The sequence below is a fragment of the Coccinella septempunctata genome, chromosome 5, assembly GCF_907165205.1.
Source record: "Coccinella septempunctata chromosome 5, icCocSept1.1, whole genome shotgun sequence".
NCBI lineage: Eukaryota > Metazoa > Arthropoda > Insecta > Coleoptera > Coccinellidae > Coccinella > Coccinella septempunctata.
In genome coordinates, this window is record NC_058193.1 from 4,068,085 (window position 1) to 4,087,350 (window position 19,266).

The window sequence follows — 19,266 nt, forward strand, 5'->3', positions numbered from 1 at the left end:
TTGTCAATCAGTTCACTCGCCGCTGTACTCTCCCACATAATAAATAATTCAATGAAATATTCAACGCAACTGAAGCATGCTTTGATCAAACCATTATTCAAGAAAGGTAACTTAAATGACCTCAACAACTATAGACCTATTTGTCTTTTACCAGCGTTCTCAATAATTTTTGAGTTGGTCATGAGTTCTAGAATACTCAGGTTCATGAATCAACATAACCTTTTTTCCGAATTCCAACATGGATACTTGAGAGGCAGATATACCAATACGGTAATTTATCAGTTCATCAATGTAATTTTAGACAACTTAGAGAATAAGAACATGTCACTTGGTCTTTTTATAGATCTGAGTAGGGCATATGACTGTGTAGATCAGAATATCCGTTTGTTCAAACTTGAAAAGTAAGGTATAAGCGATAATGCTACTGCTTGGATTGGATCATTTCTTTCGGAAAGGCAGCAACAGGTTATTGTTGAAAATAATATAAAATCTGATATATGTAACAGTGATGTAGGTATCACACAAGGAAGCATAGCGGTACCGTTACTTTTTATAATCTATATAAATGACCTATCATCGTCTTTATATTCAATCACAAATTTAGTTGACGACACCAATATATTGATTTCTGGACCCAATTTAACAGATATTATTGAAAAAACAAAAGGCTGCCTTGTTAACACCAACAATTGGTTTGCCAATTGTTGAATAAGCTGACAATAAATTAATCAAAAACAAGTTTAATACTTTTTCGTACTAAGCAATGTCAAATATCTACACCAAGCAACATTAATCTTGGAAATAACAATATAAAACCTGTCACAAGCACTTAATTCGAATCAGGGTCGTAGCTGATGATGCTGTCCGGTACACGAAGTTTCAGGTGAATTTTTCGAATAGTCTGTGTCGAGACACCCGCACATTCACAGCAATAAACTATGACGCAGTGATATGATGTGATGATGTCAATATTCTGTCTAACAGCTTTATTAATATAATCGAGTCGCTTTCAAAATTCACTAAAACAGGGACTATCCAGGTCAATCCTTGCATAAGTCAAAATATTCTGAATTTGATCAGAAACAAAAAATCCTTGTGGCAGAGACTACTTCGAAATAGGTCTAATGCAGATTAGGTCCCATTCGAACTTCGTATCATCTGCGATTGACAATGCGAAGACCTCCTACGAGTCTCAGCTTGCCTGTCAAGTACTCTCCCGACTGAGCTATCTTCAGAATTCTGAGGATAGTGGTTTCCAGACAATGCAGATGGATCCTCACGTCTGCCTGGGTAGATCAGTTGGGAGAGTACCTGACCGGTAATCGGAGGGTCGTAGGTTCGAATCCTGCTCTGAGTGGTACTTTTTTCAGAATTCAATTGCCGTCTGTATGCCGTTAAACCTTTCGTTATATCATACTTCAGACATCAAACTATCATCACAAGTTAAAAAAAAAACTCATCTTAGAAGTGCTTCCCTTCAAACTAACTAAGCTCTGTGATTTACCCAAATCCTTCAGAGCAGGAGCGAAACGAGTCCTTTTATATCAGAGGTGGTGTTGCATATCAAAAAGTGTACTCAACAGCTATTGGACAGTTTGTTGGGTACTACCTTAGACCTGCTAGTGTGTTATTACACCAGGAGGGCTCATCGAATTATCTATATCTCGGTAACGGTAAGTGGCAGACAGAGAAAAACTAATTGCATATTTGAAAAGAGCTGAACGAGAGATATCCCACACGCTAGGGTGAAAAAAAAAATTCCTGGAAAACTGGTAAAGTATAGAAAGCAAAATGAACGGACTTATGAGCAAAACGGGGCAAAACGAGAGCTTTCTGATGAAACCAATATTGAAAAGATCCGCTGAGGTGCTCTGCTGCTGTAATATTACACTAGAATTGTCTATAACTCAATGTTAGGTGAGCAAAATAAACTGAGGGGTGAGCAAAACGAAACGAAACGTGGGCATTAGCGATGTCATCTTATGAAAACCGAACTTATGAAAAGTGGACTGCCAACGAAACTAACAATTGGCCGAAGCGGAATACCATCCTTGAGTACTTTAGACAAGAAATAAATTTTCGGACTCGCCATTTACGCTACGCAAATATTTGTATGTTGATTCATCAATAGGTACCTTTACACTAACGCTCTTTCGCGCGCGATCGAATCGCGAGTGCCAGTCACTCGTGTTTTCGCGCGGTATGGAGTGGCGCGTGTTAACTATTTTTTGTCTTGTGGTCGCAACGGCTTTTCGCGCAGTCTTGCGTGTGCTTTGGAGCGTCCAATTCGAAATCTCTCATTATAAGCGAGAGGTTGGCGTGACTCGTGGCATGTTGAAATTTTCAACGGTTTTAGCGGCACTCCATAGCTTGAAATGAACAAATTGAATAAAAAACGAAAACTGAATATTCCAAAGAAGACTCTTGATTGAGTTGCGTGAAAATTTTCCTATGGACTTCAGGAACTATTTGAGAATGGATGGCGAATCCATAAAGTCCCTGCTCCAGTAGCTTGAATCTCCCATGTTCCTTTTAAATTAAAGACTTGTATGAATAATCATTAATTAATACATACCTACATGTACTTGCGAATTTTGAACGTATATACTTCTTCAATTAGGAACCCGCGCGAATACACAATCGCCCCGAATCTACACAAACTCAGTCACTCGGGCTAGTCGCTCGCGAGTTTTTACACGTCCAAAAACCGGGCGAATGATTTGCCCTTACACTAGCATTCTTTCGCAAGCGATTGGCACGGGGCGATCTAGTCGCGCAGGAAAGAGCGTTAGTGTAAAGGTGCCTATTGTGATTCTGCTTGTAAAGTCTAGTTATCGTTTTGTTGATGCAGTTTTGAACCTTTCTGGTAGGATCAGAAGGAAGTTTTTCATACGTGCAATTATCATTGAGGATCGAGTAAGCTTTGCTATTGTAGTGGTTCTTTGTCATCGCTAGGGTGGAATTACCCTTGTCGCTTTTCAGAATTAATAGACCGTTATGATTTTTTAAAAATTGTTTTGTTTCTTTGATGCACTTGGAAATGAAATCATTACTGCTGTGGAAATTATTCATATTGTTAAGATAATTAGTTGTTAAATTGATGAATTTATTCCTTTTCTCAACCGATTTACTCTCGTTCACACAAAACGAAAGAACATACTCAGTGTTGTTTAAAAGGTGGAGGATTAAACCTGCTATAGGGCAAATTGAATTTATCACCCAAACTCAGAACATTAGTTGGGATATCAATAACAGTAAGATTACGGAACCAACCTGTATTAAGGTGTGCTGAGGTATGATTTGGCAACCTGGCAATATAATTGCCAGGTTAAAAGAAAACGGCTAAATTTACGGTCGTTAGGAAGGAAATTCCTTATGACTGTGTTTTGTATCTATACGTAGTTTGAATTATAACGACCTATTTTCTTCAATATAAGTTGAGTTTTTAATGGGTTTAAGGTCTGAAGATGACAAAAAACCAATTTATTTAGTTGCCGACAGTTTCGATAACTTTTATTATCATCATCAGGGCTCTGAAATGAGATGTACAAATCATTGAAAATCTTGACATCATCTACACAAATACTCCAAAAAACACATTTACACTGATTTAAATGCACAGAGGTAAAAGTACACTGAACAAGTACAAGATAACGAAAAACAACCAGTAGGTAATTGGCAATTCAAGGGTTCATCTTTCTGTATGTGGTACTTACAGCTAAGTTTTTGGTTTTCCAAGTCTAATCATTAAAATATTAGGAAATGAACAGCAATAACACAACATGGAACCTATGTTTACAAATTCACAAATGACAAGTCTGATATGCAAGAACGTCTACATGTGGTAAGAGAAATCTAGAAACGTTTCGCCGAAGGACAAACATCAAATATTTTCTTTTCTTCTTTTCTTCTCTTCCTTCTTTTCTTCTCTTCCTTCTTTTTTTTCCCTTTTTTTTTAAATTGATGAAGAGTACTAGGTTATACCTTTAATGCGGTCTAACAAGTTGAAATATGCCGAATTCAAATTATCTACATCTGATCTTTTGTTCAGATATGGTATGGCAATCATTTCATTCAGAAGCCGCTTTTTTAACATTTTTTTTTAACATTTTTTGTGTGTTTTGTATACCGAAACTTCTTTGAATCATAATCTAATTTCATTATCAACCTGCGCGCCGTATGAAATATTGACAGGTTTTTCACGGTGGTTGTATTTCAGTTTCCCTTATGTCTGTACCTGACACTATTTTACGTGTTTTTTGAGGGGACAGTAGGAGTCACCCGATGATGTGAGTCACAATTTTTAATTTTGAAATTTTTATTAATTACTTGTTCATTGCCTGCCTATATCCATTTATCTATTTATTGTTGATTCATTTTATTTCATTCAGATTGTCAGTAGCGTTTCCTATATATGAATATATGTTTATACTTTTGGATGGTTATTCAAAGTTAATGATCCTTCAAGTTCGGGATCCCTGATTTTTGATTTTTGTTTGAGTTGGCCATTTTGTATTGTTGTGTAATGTCCTTGTATTGCTTTTTCAGAGCCCCGAAGATGATTTAAATATAATCGAAACGTCGACAGAAGTTTCATCTAGTTGATTTCCTTCATCCCGGACCTCCACCATTTATCAAAAATATATCAAAAATATAGAAAATTGGGTGCAGTTTTTTGCAATTCTTTTTTGGCACATAATTTCATTCCAAAATATCTACGAGTTAAGAGGCATCTACACCGTTTCATTGGTCAATTCAAAAGGAAAAATATCCTTACGTCAGAGACCACTGTTTTTTATGAGGTTTCCATTATAATTCAATTCGATCAGTTCGTCATCTGGAAAAGCCAGAAATATTTTAATTTGTCAAAATGAAAAAAAATAGGGGAATTTTTTCATTGAAGAACAAAATTTCTTTTATGCTCTTCACTTTTCGAAGTGAAGGATTTTTTCAATGAATCTCCACCTGAAAAATTTCTCGAAGTCTATCCATTGTCTACAATTCGAAATCTGCTGAAAGTGAGAAAAAGCGTTCTGAAGTGTTTCCCATGAATTTGGAAATTGTTGTAATATTCGCAACTTCTACTGGTAGTCTTTCCCCCCTTATGGCTAATACGGATGGCGAGAAAGTCCCGTGGTATAAACTCCACATTTGCATGCATTTCAGAGCCCAATTAGGAAATTTGCGTCGGTTGTTGAAAACTATGAATAATATCCAGCGTTAACTAGCTGCTACTTCATGAGGTGCTGATGCAACTACTCTTCGAACGATTGCCCTAGCTCTGGTTTTTTCGGCTGTTGCCCATTTGGGTTGATGGTGCTAATTTGAAATAAAATTATTCACAGCTAAATCTGTATATGAGAATTATTACTGAAAATATTAATTTTCACCTATTCAATGGTAAGCAGTTATTTCAAAAATTGTACCGCCCCTTATATATTCATGGACAAAGTGCAGTTATAAATTCTTGGAATAAATTACACTACTTGACCGACTCATTTTCAATTCTGTATTACATTTCACAAAATACCATTTCCAGACTGATATCGCGTGAACCCTATTTTCCAACTCTTTCCTTATTCTACTGTAAGGTACAAGGTCATATAAGACAGACATCAAACTGTTGTTCACTAAGTCGTACATTTTGAAAATGGTCGATTTAATCAACCGCCGTCTACAATACTTTTTTTTTATTTGAAATGTGAACAACGCCTTTGTTCTACGATTATTTGATCAGAAGCATGTAGTGGGCAATGCAATGTGTATGTTTTTTTCTTTTTTTTTATCTCTTTATAATATCGAATTTAAAATATTTTAGAATGAATTATTCTTATGTACCTCTGCAACTGATTAATTTATTTGTGAACATTTTTATGGGTATTTGTTTACCTGTGTATGTTCCTCTGTTATAATAATAATAATAATGATAATAATAAATTTATTTGATCCATTAAGACACTTGATACACAGTGTATAGGACATGTCAGGACATGTTAAATAAATAAATAAATAAAAATAAAATAGAAATATCCAAATATTACACTTGTAATGAATCATCAAAATAATTTCAACGCCGAAATTGAAGACAGCCACTTTCATCTCGCCGAAAAGCTGTCAGTCAAAGTTTGTGCTTCAACATCTACTTTTGCTGATGCATAATTTTCCACATATAGAGCAGCCTGCCAACGTTTGAAATTGTTTGAGAATGACCCTAATTGGAATTACACACTCTCAGAAGCTGTAGCCTGTAGCTTCGTGAAATGCTGATCAAATTCGAACTATGTTTTAGACTTACTACCACCCAGTGGCGGCTCGTGGGCCTAAGAGGCAGGGGTTCACAAAATTAAAAAAGCCAATGATTTTATTGAATGAGAAAGGTTCACAAATTTACATAATTGTTCAAGATTCTGTACAGTGTTTGAAAATGAAATCCTTTCTTCTTTCCTTCTTTGCAGCGAACTTATCTATAACCACATCGTTAAAATTTTGTGAATTTTCAATAAATTTTTTTTCTATGTCGTCATCGGAATTGCCACAAGTACCTATTTGGAGAAGGGAAAAAGTTTCAGAAAATATCAGTTATAGGTTATTTTCAATGATAAGTTTCAACAAATTGAGAGCACCGCTAAGATTTCTGAAATCAGGTCTTCTGTAAATAATCTCTAATTCGGTTTTCAACCTAATTTTATCAAAATATGGATATGCGTCCACTGTTGTATCTAAATGCTGCATTGGAAAACGGTTTTCATACTGTTCAAATTTGTCTGCGCAAAAAAGTAATGGCGTCCAGGTTTTGGTCTACCATTTTTTTTAACTTGGAGTTTTTCTTCATAACTCAATGAATTAAAATTTTGTTTTAAATATTCCACAGCAAATTTTGTTGCATTCATAATGCAAACAATGAACGTATAATTTCTACTTCACCTCATGAATTACGTCGCGTGTCGTTTAGGGATAAATAGTCCGAACGAGATCTCCGTAGATTTCACTGTTTGTGCACAGCGAAGTTGTGCTCCTGCTTCAGTTAAATCGGCGTACATCCCCCTTCGCCCGCTCATAAAAATTGTCTAGCAATTCGTCGTAAACCCCTCCTACTCGTTCGAACGTGCGACCGACGTATGTGGACGGCAAGAGAGAAAAGCACTGCTAAGTCTTCGTCGCTGGGTCATGTTCGTATTATTCATAAATATATACTATATACTATATAGGTACAAAATAATATTGTAACTTAAGAAAGGTAATTTATTGGTTAGTTAAGAGAGGAAATTTGATTTTACGTTACTTTGTTTGGGGGTTCACGTGCTCATGTGCTCTCATGGCAGAGCCGCCATTGCTACCACCTAAGCATGCTACCCAAGGGGGTCTAAGGATTTGTGGAACGAATACAATCATTTTGTTATGTCTGCCGATATTGCAGCAGATGCCCATCAGAACAGGGAACACAGATTTGCAATCCACCGGAGAAATTCACAACCTAACTTTGATATGATGTCTTCTTGCAATATCTAGAAAGGTATTGAGTCAATTAGGCATAACTGCATTTAATCGTGCAATGCAAGTGATGAGACGCGAAACATTATTTACTCGAAGCACTAAAAAAGTAAACACTTTCGAAAAAAAAAAAGTATGCTTATGACAGTTTGATGAATGCTGTTAGCGATGCAACGCAAGAATGTCCGTTCTGGATGCTCCTGGCTATACTGGTAATTTTTTATTTCTTGGATGTCGGCAGAGATCGGAGAAACTTTGGTACTTGCCTTATCTGGAATTGCAGGTTCATTGTTGAAAGGTGTCTGAACAGCGCATTCGAATAGGCGAACAAATTGAAATCTAAATGTGCAACCTGTCAAGGAACTGTGGAAAGGCCTATATCTCACAGGAATGCCAATTAATCGTCTGGGATCAATATGAGGTTGCACAAAAAATCTTTGGTGTTATTACCCAGAATGTTGTAGAACCTTCGACAACTTCAAAACCATCTTGGTGGTTGGATGATTTTGTTCGCAGCTGATTTTCGCTGAACATTACAAATGATTTCCAAATCAAGGTCACATGATGAACAAAATGAATATTTGATTTAATATCCCTGATATTAAAGTACGTTAGAACCCTCACACTGATTACACGGGTCAACACCAAATTTGACTTTGACTGCAAAGCATAAAATTTCGATAGTTTAGATCCTAATTAGACGAAAAAAAAATATATGGCATGAAAAAGTTTGCTTCTGTGTTTAGGAGACTGATTCAACGATAGCATTTACACTAAAAACAAGCAACATGTGGAGCCCATGGCATATCTTGATTCCAAACAGGAAAGTCAAAATATGCTTCATAGGCTTCAGAGAGAACGTGAGATGTCTTTAATTCGTATTTCACGTCACGAATTATAATAAATTGACCACATATAAAACAAAATGCATCAGCATCGTATTTACACTTTCTTGACGATATTTGAAGTTTATCTGGGCTAGTAAACAACACCTGATCATTGTTTATGACTCGAGTGCCCTCTAGCGGCACCTTGAAAACGTAAACACCCCACTCTCATCGGACGATCTTTTTGAATTATTAAAAATTATAAAAAAAATGAAGAACGACTATCAATACTATAACTATCACAAAAGCAAACTTTATACCAAAAAAAGTTATTTTCTTTTCGTTTTTGTGCATAATTAACTGGAAAATCCTAGTATAAACGTTAGGACAAAGAACAAAAATTTTTTTGTAGAGTCGTGTTATGATTGTGTACAGCGTATGCACTTGCGGAACGATTAAATTGAAATAGTATTTCAAGAGCAATTGCACAGCATTAGTGATAAAGCAATTTGCACTGCTTATTCAGCTGTTTTTTATTCTCAATTCAGTTTTTTCATTTCACTGAATCAAGAAACCAACTGTAGAAATCAAGAAAGGCGGTCGATAACTCCTCAATTTCAACATACAAAATACAATTGCTGGCGAAGACTTACAACCCATGATTATGTCGTCCATTATCTAATTAAATCTTGAAATCTACAAGAACTCCTTGTATTAGCACTATATAATCTGCACTCATATTATGTTGCATCAGTAATTATCTTACGAAATATGAAGCTATGTATCCGCACCAGACTTCCGGCAACTATATTTATTTATTTTATTTATTCATAAAAGAACATAAACAGGCAAACTAATGCCCAAAAGAATGTTCACAATGTAGTATTCAATTTACGAAAGTACATAATACATAACCCGAAAAAAAGTACACAGAAAAAGAATATTGAATTCCTAAGTTACCAATTTATCATTTATACTATATTAAGTTATACCTAGATATGGTAACACAGATCTACAAAAGATGGAAGAAAACAGTGAAGTAGAAAACACATAAAAACATTATCAATTAGGGGTCTCCCGGAAATGGCAACTCAAACATTTTTTAACATTTTTGTGGCTCAGACCGATTACATCCACCAAATCTTTAAAACAATTACAGCGACCAAGCATCCGAACAATGGAGCAACTTATTAGCAAAGAGTATGTCACTCATGATTCTGCGATTCTGCAAACTGACCATTCTGAAGTGTTTCAACCTTATCTCATAATTACCAGGATCCCGCCTATTCAACCGCAGACCACACTTCGAACCCAGAAACCGCAGAAATTTCATTTGAACCTTTTCTATTCGGTCTATGTAAGTTTTATACTGCGGGTTCCACACAATCGCTGATAGATCACTTAACTTAGTTCTCAGCCCGCGAACATTTTGATAATAGACGTTCAGCGATTTCACCATGAATCAGAACTCCTCTATGATGCGTGTCAAAAAACGTATTTCGCTTAAAGTCGTTTCAAGTCTGCCTCCGAAGCAATATGGATAATCTTCGAAGTGTCGTTTTTCCGAATAAGAATATTTCCACTCTGAGTCCATACGTACTTGTATCCCTTTTCTCTTGCCAATGTTCGAGCCTCCCTAAAAATTATCTTGTTTGCCAATGTGAGGTGTTCACTAATGAATAATTTTTCGGCTACATTCGCCACTGCTAAACCAGAATGTGAGACTCCCATGGCAAGACGTTTCCTACGGTAGGCAGCTAGGAAATCATCACGTTTATTCTTCAAGGAGAATCTAACAACAATCTTGTGTTTATCTTTAAGTGCCGTAGGAACCCTAGTGACATAATCGATAGAGCCAGGATCCACCTGGACTCCCAAGGACGAGCCAATGCCAGACACCATTTCAACCAAATTTTCCCCAGACTTATACGGAACATTTTGCACCTCGACATTATTCTGTCTACTATGGCGTTCTATGTTATTAATTCTGCTACTGAGAATGGACACCTCCTTTTTGAGGGCAACGTTTTCTTCCTCCAATCTTGAAACTGCTACCATCGCTTCACCGAATTGGCAAAGTTTAGCTTCAAATTCTGAAAATTTGTCGGAGAAGAAATTCATCGATCTCTTCAAGCCCTTCATTTCCTCCGTGAGTTGACCAACGAGGGAGGAGAAATTGGCCGGAGAAGGCTCGACAAACTCGAAAGCATCAGGCGCGAAGAGGCGGCTCTCGCGCCGCTCGCGCGAAAAATCGGTCCGGGAAACACTCGGTCGCGACCCGCCCGCCTCAGGACGTGAGTCACCACCGTGGACAGGGAAACTCCCTCTGCACGATGCACACTTCCAACCAGCACCAGGCAGTTCATTGATAACAGCCAGTTGACCCCGCTTTACATCAGAACATGTACCGTTCGCATGGTAGTCACCGCCACAAAAACCCGCACAGATAACGGCGGGATTTCTTTTCGTAACTGTCTGATTGCATTTACTACATGTACGCATTGTTGATTTCGCAAATAACAGCACAATGAAACTCAAGAAATGATAATGTACTAGGTCACTAGAAATATCTCAGGTTAGAGCTGAGTTGGTAAAAATTTCCCGGAAACAAATATCAAATTATACTGCACTTCCGTAAAATACTGATGGAGCTCTCTTAAACACGTCCGTTCGGATCGAGTTCAATACGACGTATGAAAGGACAATTAAAAAAAAGTCGTTCTGATACCTACTATCCTCATAATGCTGACACGAAACCTCTGCTACGTCTGCATTGTCTGCAATTTCCAGTGCGATTTGCATTCACAATTATAATAAATAATACCCAAGGATGGTCCATAATTCACGACAATTCATACCTTTCGCACGTTCTATTTTATGAAGCCCGTGATGCAAACCCTCAACTTTATTTGTTTAGGCGCTAGACAAAAAAAAACGAAAAATATTTTTCACAGAAGGTCAATGCAATAAAAGAGTTGATGCCCACTTCGAATGGAAAATGTAAATATTATAGAGTATATTTGAAAATATGTACCTTATTAATTTTTTGATGAAAAAATAAGAATTTTCTTTACTTTTTCCACTATTACCTCTCTATGACCGGACCGTGTATGCCGGTGTTCTAGTGTAACATACGATATCAGCTAATAACCTAGTTATCAAAGCGTGTTTCGAATGAAAACAAATGTAAAGCTTGGTTTACCAGAAGACTTTACAGCTTTCAACCAAGCAATCACTTTGGCCGCCGCTCTATTTTTCGAAAGAAACTTGCCGATGTCGTACATTCCTAAGTCTCAAAATTAGGAAAGAAATTTCTATCGAGAATGTGAATTTCAATTTCAAGTGGAAATCGCAATCGACAGTCCTTGCAAAATTGTTGTCTTCCTTGCAAAGAAGCCCAAACAAGTTTCGAAGTCGAGGAGTTTGGAAACACCAACATTGAAATTAAATTTTTTCTGGATTTCAATTTCAAATCATTAGTGTGATGATTTTCACTCACCTTTTCCATTATAATCTATGACGACATCATAAATCGTTGAAATGACTGCCACTATGAAAAAGGCCAGGATGACATACCTGTTGAAACAAAGCACACAAATATTAAAATGAATGCATTATTTAATTCTAATTGTTTTCGTGAATTCAAAATCATTAATGAATTTCTGGTATCCTCAAGAAAATGTCTTATAGATGAAAATATTTTCACTTACCATGATATCCTAGCCTTCGTTGTCATTTCACTGTAGGATTCTTTAGTGATACATAATGTTTCATCAAATTGAAGATGCAGTAATTTCAAGAAAGCAGAATTATTACTACATTGCTTGGGTAGACAAATTCCAAGGCTAAACGGTAGCAGAACAGATTTTTTCGATCCTCTTAAAGGTGTTACATGTTGAAGTGTCTATGGAAAATGTAAAGTTTATCAAATTTGATTTGACTATCTTTGAAGTAAAAATTCTATTATAATGCGAACTGACCCATATCTACAAATTACGTTGAGTATTCAGGTTAAACTTAAAAATGTGTACTGCTGCCACATTTAACAATGGGTTGATAGTTCAGATATTCCTAATTATTCTGTTATAGTATTTATATTATTGTCATTTTTGGTCTATGATCTCCGCGATTGCATCGACACAGAGAAGATTCTTGGGAGAGATATCAAATTTTCCCATTTCTACGAATTCACTTTATCGATCGCTGCAATGATCGTATTCGCTGATATTTATGATAATTGGCAGGACGGGTAATTATATTATTTACTTGTTTATTTGTCAACTTTGTTAATTTCCATGTACCTTTACAGGAAAACCCTGATGGAATAAGGCAAAACGCGCTAGGTTTTCTACTCAAAAATAAAAAAATCCCACACAGAAGTACCCCGTGTATTCGTTGATGATACTTCAAGTGCATTCAAAAAGACTACGCACAATGCTTTTGCTCAGCTCTGAGTTCTTCTCATGAAAAAAAATGCTGAAGAAACTTTCCTATCGATGGAAAAAAAAACTTCAAACTTCGAAATTTATTTTCGAAACTGTAGTACACTTTATTTTCAAGAAATATTAGAAAATAAAACTGACAGAAGAAAGCATGCAAGTCGTTAGCACTTTGCTAAATTATAATATTAATAATATAGAGTTTATTGATCAGTTTAAGACAGATAAACTCATAAAAAGTGTGAGTTATTCGCTCTCAAAGACGATAACTGCCATTTCAAATTGAAAAGCCGTTTCTATGTGTTTACATCTCAATGCAATATCAGGTACTAAGTATATAATAGCATAGCCATAAATTTATATTCATTATTTGGGAAGCATTGTGGTAGCCGGAGTTGACGTCAACGTGCTGAATTGTCAATGTTCGGGATTCTCTTTTTCAATGTGATGTCTTAGCAGGGAAATTCAAATCACAAGGTTTTGGTGTTGTCTAAATTATACTTCTTAAGGCTGAGTTTATTAGTCTGTATAATTGGATTCGATCTCCTTCAATTAACCATTTTTTTAAATTAATTTTGAATATGTTTTTATTTCTAATTTTTTTTATTGTTGTTGGTATCATTGAGTATAAAATTGATGCTATATATGTAGAGCTCCTGTGTCCTCTCTTCTTTTACTCTTAGCGTTTGGAAATTATTTAGTTTTGTTCTCGTGGAACAATAGTGTTCTCTGGGTATAACTGTTATTTTGTTTTGATGGATGTTTGTTATCATTTTTTTGAGCATATTTGTCGTATATCAAGTACTATATATATTTTATATATAGTTTCACTAGGGCAGTTCTTTCTTTTTCCATGTATTATTTTCAAAATTTACTTTTGCAGAATGTCTAGGACACCTCCCCATCCAATTATTCAATAAGAAAGCTGAGACTGTACCAAGGTATTATAAAGTATACATAGATATTTTACTGAAATCAAGCTTTTTTCAATGTAGGTATGTAAATCTATACAATATACCTTTCAGCCTTTTTGTAAAATGTCTATGCTCGTCCCATTTGAGGTGTTCATCTATAGAGATACCGAGATATTTGATGGAATGAGTATAGGGATACGAAGTTGGTCATTGATCTATAGATCTTCTACTTTTGGATGGCTAGCCTCATTTGATGCGAAGTTGGGATATTTAGTATTGTCAGTATTCAAGATCAGCTTATTGTGTTGGAACCATTTCGATAAAATGACGAAATCTTCTGTAGTCTTCTTCTTCAGATTCTTTCAAGAATCATCTTCATTCAGGATAATGATCTCGGCCTTGCTGCTCATTTCAAATAGGCTTTTTATATACAGGGTGGGCTTTTTTAAACGAAACAGACGAGATAACAGGCGGAATAAATTTATTTCGAAAAAATGCTCGGACACGTCGATTTTTGTTTCGAGGGGCACCACTTTTAAACACAAATTCACAACTATGTCGCTTCCACCCTTAGTGTTAGAACACCAACCTCTAAATTTTGAATAGGAAAGATAGGGTCAGTGATACCTCATTTGAAAGGCCCTTTTATGCTGAATTCAGGGTATTAATTTTTTTCTCATTTAATTCATTCGTTTTCGAGATATTCTATTTTGAATTTCGTACAGTACCAGTCATTCCGCTAACCATGCTATATGAAATCATCAATTATTGGACTAATTCATTCTGTGGTTACGATGGTAACCGTCAATTGTCGACATTAGACAACGTAATAATTATTATTGGTTTTTACTTTCTTCAAAAATTAAGGTGAAAATGGTTTTTTTTTGGCAGAAAAAATTGAAATTATTTCTTTATTTTTCATTGTTGATGAGAGAAATGAACATTATTTTGATGTCTGGTGTATGGCAGTTATGGAAATTCATCAAATCTACAAAATAAATGAACGAATTCGCTTGATTCAGACAGCTTGCTTGACGACAATACCATAGTTGTTTCAAATTCAAATTCAATTCAATTTCAATTTATTAAACCAAATTATTACAATAACATTAAAGAAATACTGTCATTCAAACCTATGGTTTGTGCCTGACAGTAACAGTGATTTTACTTAAACAAAATATAGCTATAAAATTAATACATATACATGAATCCATAACTCCGCCTGTGGTCTCTAAAGGGTGGATTGAGTAGCTCGGAAGAGACCACTGCCGGTCCTAAGCCCGGGTGAAGGAGGAAGGTTGGGGCTATAGGCTAGCTCCCTATACCCCGTAAAAAATGTGAAATGCTAAAAAACCCAATCAGAGTCTCGGAATTGGACGGATTAAAGAGGTACGGACAAAGCAAAGGAAAAGGACAATGTATTTTGGAACGTGGAATGTACAAGGTATGTCTAGGAAGGTGAATGAAATAATAGCAGAGATCCAAGACCTCGGACTGGATGTTGTGGTGCTCACAGAGACCAAAAAGAAAGGAAAAGGGTCAGAAAACCTTGGCGAATATGACCATTTCTACAGTGGGGTGGATAAAGATCGAAGAGCTCAACAGGGAGTCTCTATTTTGATGAAAACTCATTTGAGAAAATACGTTCACTCATGGGAGGCTGTCAATGAGCGAATCATCAAGATGAACATGACCATATGGGGTCATCGTATTACAGTGTTGGGGGCATATGGAATAAACGACGATGCTCTAGTAAATGAAAAAGCCTAAACTACGAGATATCTAGAGGGGGAAAATCAAGAGAAATTATTTTGCTTGCTGATTTAAACGGTAGAGTTGGTAGAAGCAACAATTCACAAACAGTAGGGCCATTTGGAGAAAACACAAAGAACGACAATGGAAATCGACTCATAACAGTATGCGAACAAAATGAGTTGAAAATAATGAACGGTTTTTACCAACATCGCGATGTACACAAATACACCTGGATACAAAATACAAAACAACTAAGATCCATTATCGACTACACAATTATGAAGAAAACCTCAAATTTGACAGTGCAAGATGTAAGAGTTCATAGGGGTGCAACATGTGGTAGTATCACATAGTCAGAGCGAAAATTCTCTTTGGAATAAAGGGCCAAATACTGGATCTACAAGAACAGAAGCGAGATAAAAGTTTGAAACCGGTGAGATACAACATTGACAGCCTGGAGCATGAGAGTACGTTACAACTTTATAGGAGACGACTTGATCAGAAATTAATGGAAGGATTCTCGGAGCATGCGGATGCGGATGAATATTACGAATTCATTAAAAAATGTATACACTCGGCTGCAGAGGAGGTATTGGGACATTACGAAAACACAAGGAAACAAAAACCCTACTGGTGGGATCCTGATATAGAGGAAGCCATAAAAGAGAAAAAATTGAAGTACCAACAGTTCCTGAACACCAAAAAGGATACGGATAAAGAAGAGTATAAAAGAATACAGGCCAAAGTTCGGAGAGAAATAACATAGAAGAAAAATGAAGACTGGGAGAGAAAATGTAACCACATTAACACTTTTCTTGGCGGAAGAAGAAGTACAGAAAGCTGGAGATTATTGAAACAATTAAGACAAAATCAAGATAAAGACATCATATCTACTATCCCAATGAGCAAATGGGAATCATATTTTGGAAGCCTACTAACTGAAAATAGACAACAATTCAAATCGAACAATGAAATATCACAACAAATAACTATTACCGCATCTCTAATAAGATTGAGCTTCCAGGAGGTGAAGGAAGCATGTAAACAACTGAAAAATGGAAAATCATCCGGACCGGGAGATATACCAGGAGAATTAATAAAACATGGAACAAGAGACTTATTTAGACACCTACAAAAATTGTTTCAGATGTGTGTTAATGGCGCTGAGATCCCGAACGACTGGAAAACGGCATACATGTCTACAATCTTCAAAAAAGGAAAACGTGATGACTGTTCAAATTACAGAGGCCTGGCAGTTACAAGCACTCTGAGCCGAGTGTACGGGAAAATATTGAAGAGGAGAATTGAAAGCGAGTATCAGGAGATGGAAATGGAAGAGCAAGCGGGTTTTAGAGCGGGAAGATCGACCGTAGACCATCTTTTCACGCTGACCCAGATAATAGAAAAGAAAACGGCAAAAGACCAGGAATTATATTTATTATTTGTGGACCTCCAAAAAACCTACGACAGTATACCCTTGACAAAATTATGGGATGCGCTGGAAGAAACTAACTTAAACGTTAACTTGATAAGAGCCATCAAGAATCTTTATAAGAACTCCACTGCCAGAGTCAAGATAAAGAATACACTCTCAAATTATATACACATCACAAAAGGACTACGACAGGGATGCTGCCTCTCCCCAGTGCTCTTCAAGATATATCTTCAAAAGGCCTTACAACTATGGAGAAAGAAATGTGGAGCAATGGGAATCCCCCTAAATGACGAGAAAACCCTATACACATTGTTTTTTGCGGACGACCAAATACTACTAGCCCAAGACCAACAAGACCTCGAGTACATGACAAGAAAACTCATTGAAGAGTATGAGAAATGGGGGCAAGAACTTAATATTGCGAAAACCCAAAGAATGAGCATAGCAGGAACTAGAGAAGATGTCGTACTGGAAGATGGACGAGAAATTAAAGATTGTGAGGAATATAAGTCCCTAGGATTGAAAATAACTAGAGATGGGTTGATGGATGAGGGGATAAAGGAACGGGTAGTTCTGGGCAGGAAGGCGATATCAATGTTGAATGGAGTTTTATGGGATCAAAGAATATCCAAAGACAACAAAAAGAGAATATATAATACCATTGTAAGAAATATGATAACCTATGGAAGTGAAGTTTGGCGGTTGAAAAAAAGAATGGAGAATGTACTGTTGGCGACCGAGATAGATTTTTGGAGGAGGGCAGCAGAAAGTTCTAGGACTGAAAGGATAAGGAATGAAAGAATAAGAGACATCATGGGTATAAAACACACAATTGTGGACGACATCAGAACAAAACAATTGGTATGGTTTGGGCATGTCCAACGAATGCCAGAAGACAGAATACCCAAACAGACATTGCTGTGGAAACCACTAGGGAGAAATAGAAGAGGTAGACCAAGGCTGAGCTGGAGAGAGGGAATTGACAGAGAACTAAGAGATAGAGACATACCTGAGGATTTGTGGGCAAATAGAGAGGAGTGGAGATTGGGTGTCGGAAAACGACGTAGAACGTTTTGAGCCGGCTTAAATATATACATGAATCCATTTTATCATAATTACACCATCAGTTCTTACATCATGGACAGAGATTAATGCAGCACAGTACAACTTAAGAATTAAGGATAAAGTTCTTTATTTTGCTAACAAAATGTTTGAGGTTACTTATGTGCTTCATCTCCCGGGGTAAGGCGTTGTACAATCGTAACCCTACATGTAAGGCATGTTTTTGGGAAATTGTTTTCTGTATCTTCGGTGTTTGTATTGGACTTTCGAATTGACCTCTGGTACTATAAGGATGTTCATACCTGACATAACTTTCGCGGTGCTTATAGATCATTAAAAGAGCATTTTTGTGGGATAGTTGATCAATTTTGTACACTTTAGCTTCCTCGAATAGAGAGTGGGAGGAGTAGAAACGATCCCTTTTCATAATTATCTTCAGAATGAATTTCTGAGTTGTTTTCAAACCTTCGAGATGAGTATCATAAGCTGCGCCCCAACCAACTATACCATATTCCAAGGTTGACTGTACTAATGCGAAATAAATCGTAAATATAGTTCTCTGTGATAATATACTGACGTATCTCCCCTAAATATAAATGCAGTATCATCGGCATAGGCTACAACCCTGATACCAGAATCAAATTTTAACTTTAGCATTTCATTAATATAGATATTGAAGAACAAGGGTCCCAAGACTGTACCCTGTGGAACACCGTAGTTGACTGTTTTTGCATTACTTTTAGCATTATGAACTTTTACTATCTGAGTTCGATCTTTAAGATATGATCTAATTAAGTCAGCAGGTTTACCTCTAACACCGTAGTGCTCAAGTTTCTCAAGTAGAATATCGTGAGAGACCGTATCGAATGCTTTTTCCAAATCTACGAACATGGCGATGACCTTCTTGTTTCTATCAATTGACTCATAAACTGTTTTTGTGACTTCAAAAATTGCATCACTGGTGCTTACTCCAGATCTGAACCCGTATTGACTATCTGATAGTATTTTATGTTTATTAAAAAATTCGGTGAATCTGGTATTAAGACATCTTTCGAAAACCTTCGCCATGCTACCTATTACAGATATAGGTCGATAATTTCCGACATCAACCTTGGACCCCTTTTTGAAAATTGGAGAAACAATGCTTTGTTTGAGTGCTGTCGGAAATTCACCCTTTACCATAGATAAGTTCAAGATATGTTCCAGAGGTTTCGAGATCTGAGAGGCTACCTGCTTGAGAGTATCCGGCCGAATGGAATCTGGCCTGGGGCGGCATTTGACCTGAGCGATTTGATTTGACTAACTATCTCTCTTTCAGTTATTGGCGACAAAAATAATGTATG

At 36.5% G+C, this 19,266-nt stretch overlaps 1 protein-coding gene across 1 annotated transcript in view; it reads right to left on the reverse strand.

Moving 5' to 3' along the window:
* LOC123312827 (nose resistant to fluoxetine protein 6-like) overlaps positions 1–19,266 on the reverse strand; it is a 73,188-nt gene that overhangs the window by 41,156 nt on the left and 12,766 nt on the right. Inside the window, exons 3-4 of the mRNA XM_044897342.1 lie at positions 12,029–12,222; positions 11,818–11,894 (exon numbers count right to left, since the gene is read on the reverse strand). Coding sequence (XP_044753277.1) covers positions 11,818–11,894; positions 12,029–12,222 — 271 coding nt within the window. The remainder of the gene's footprint in view (positions 1–11,817; positions 11,895–12,028; positions 12,223–19,266) is intronic.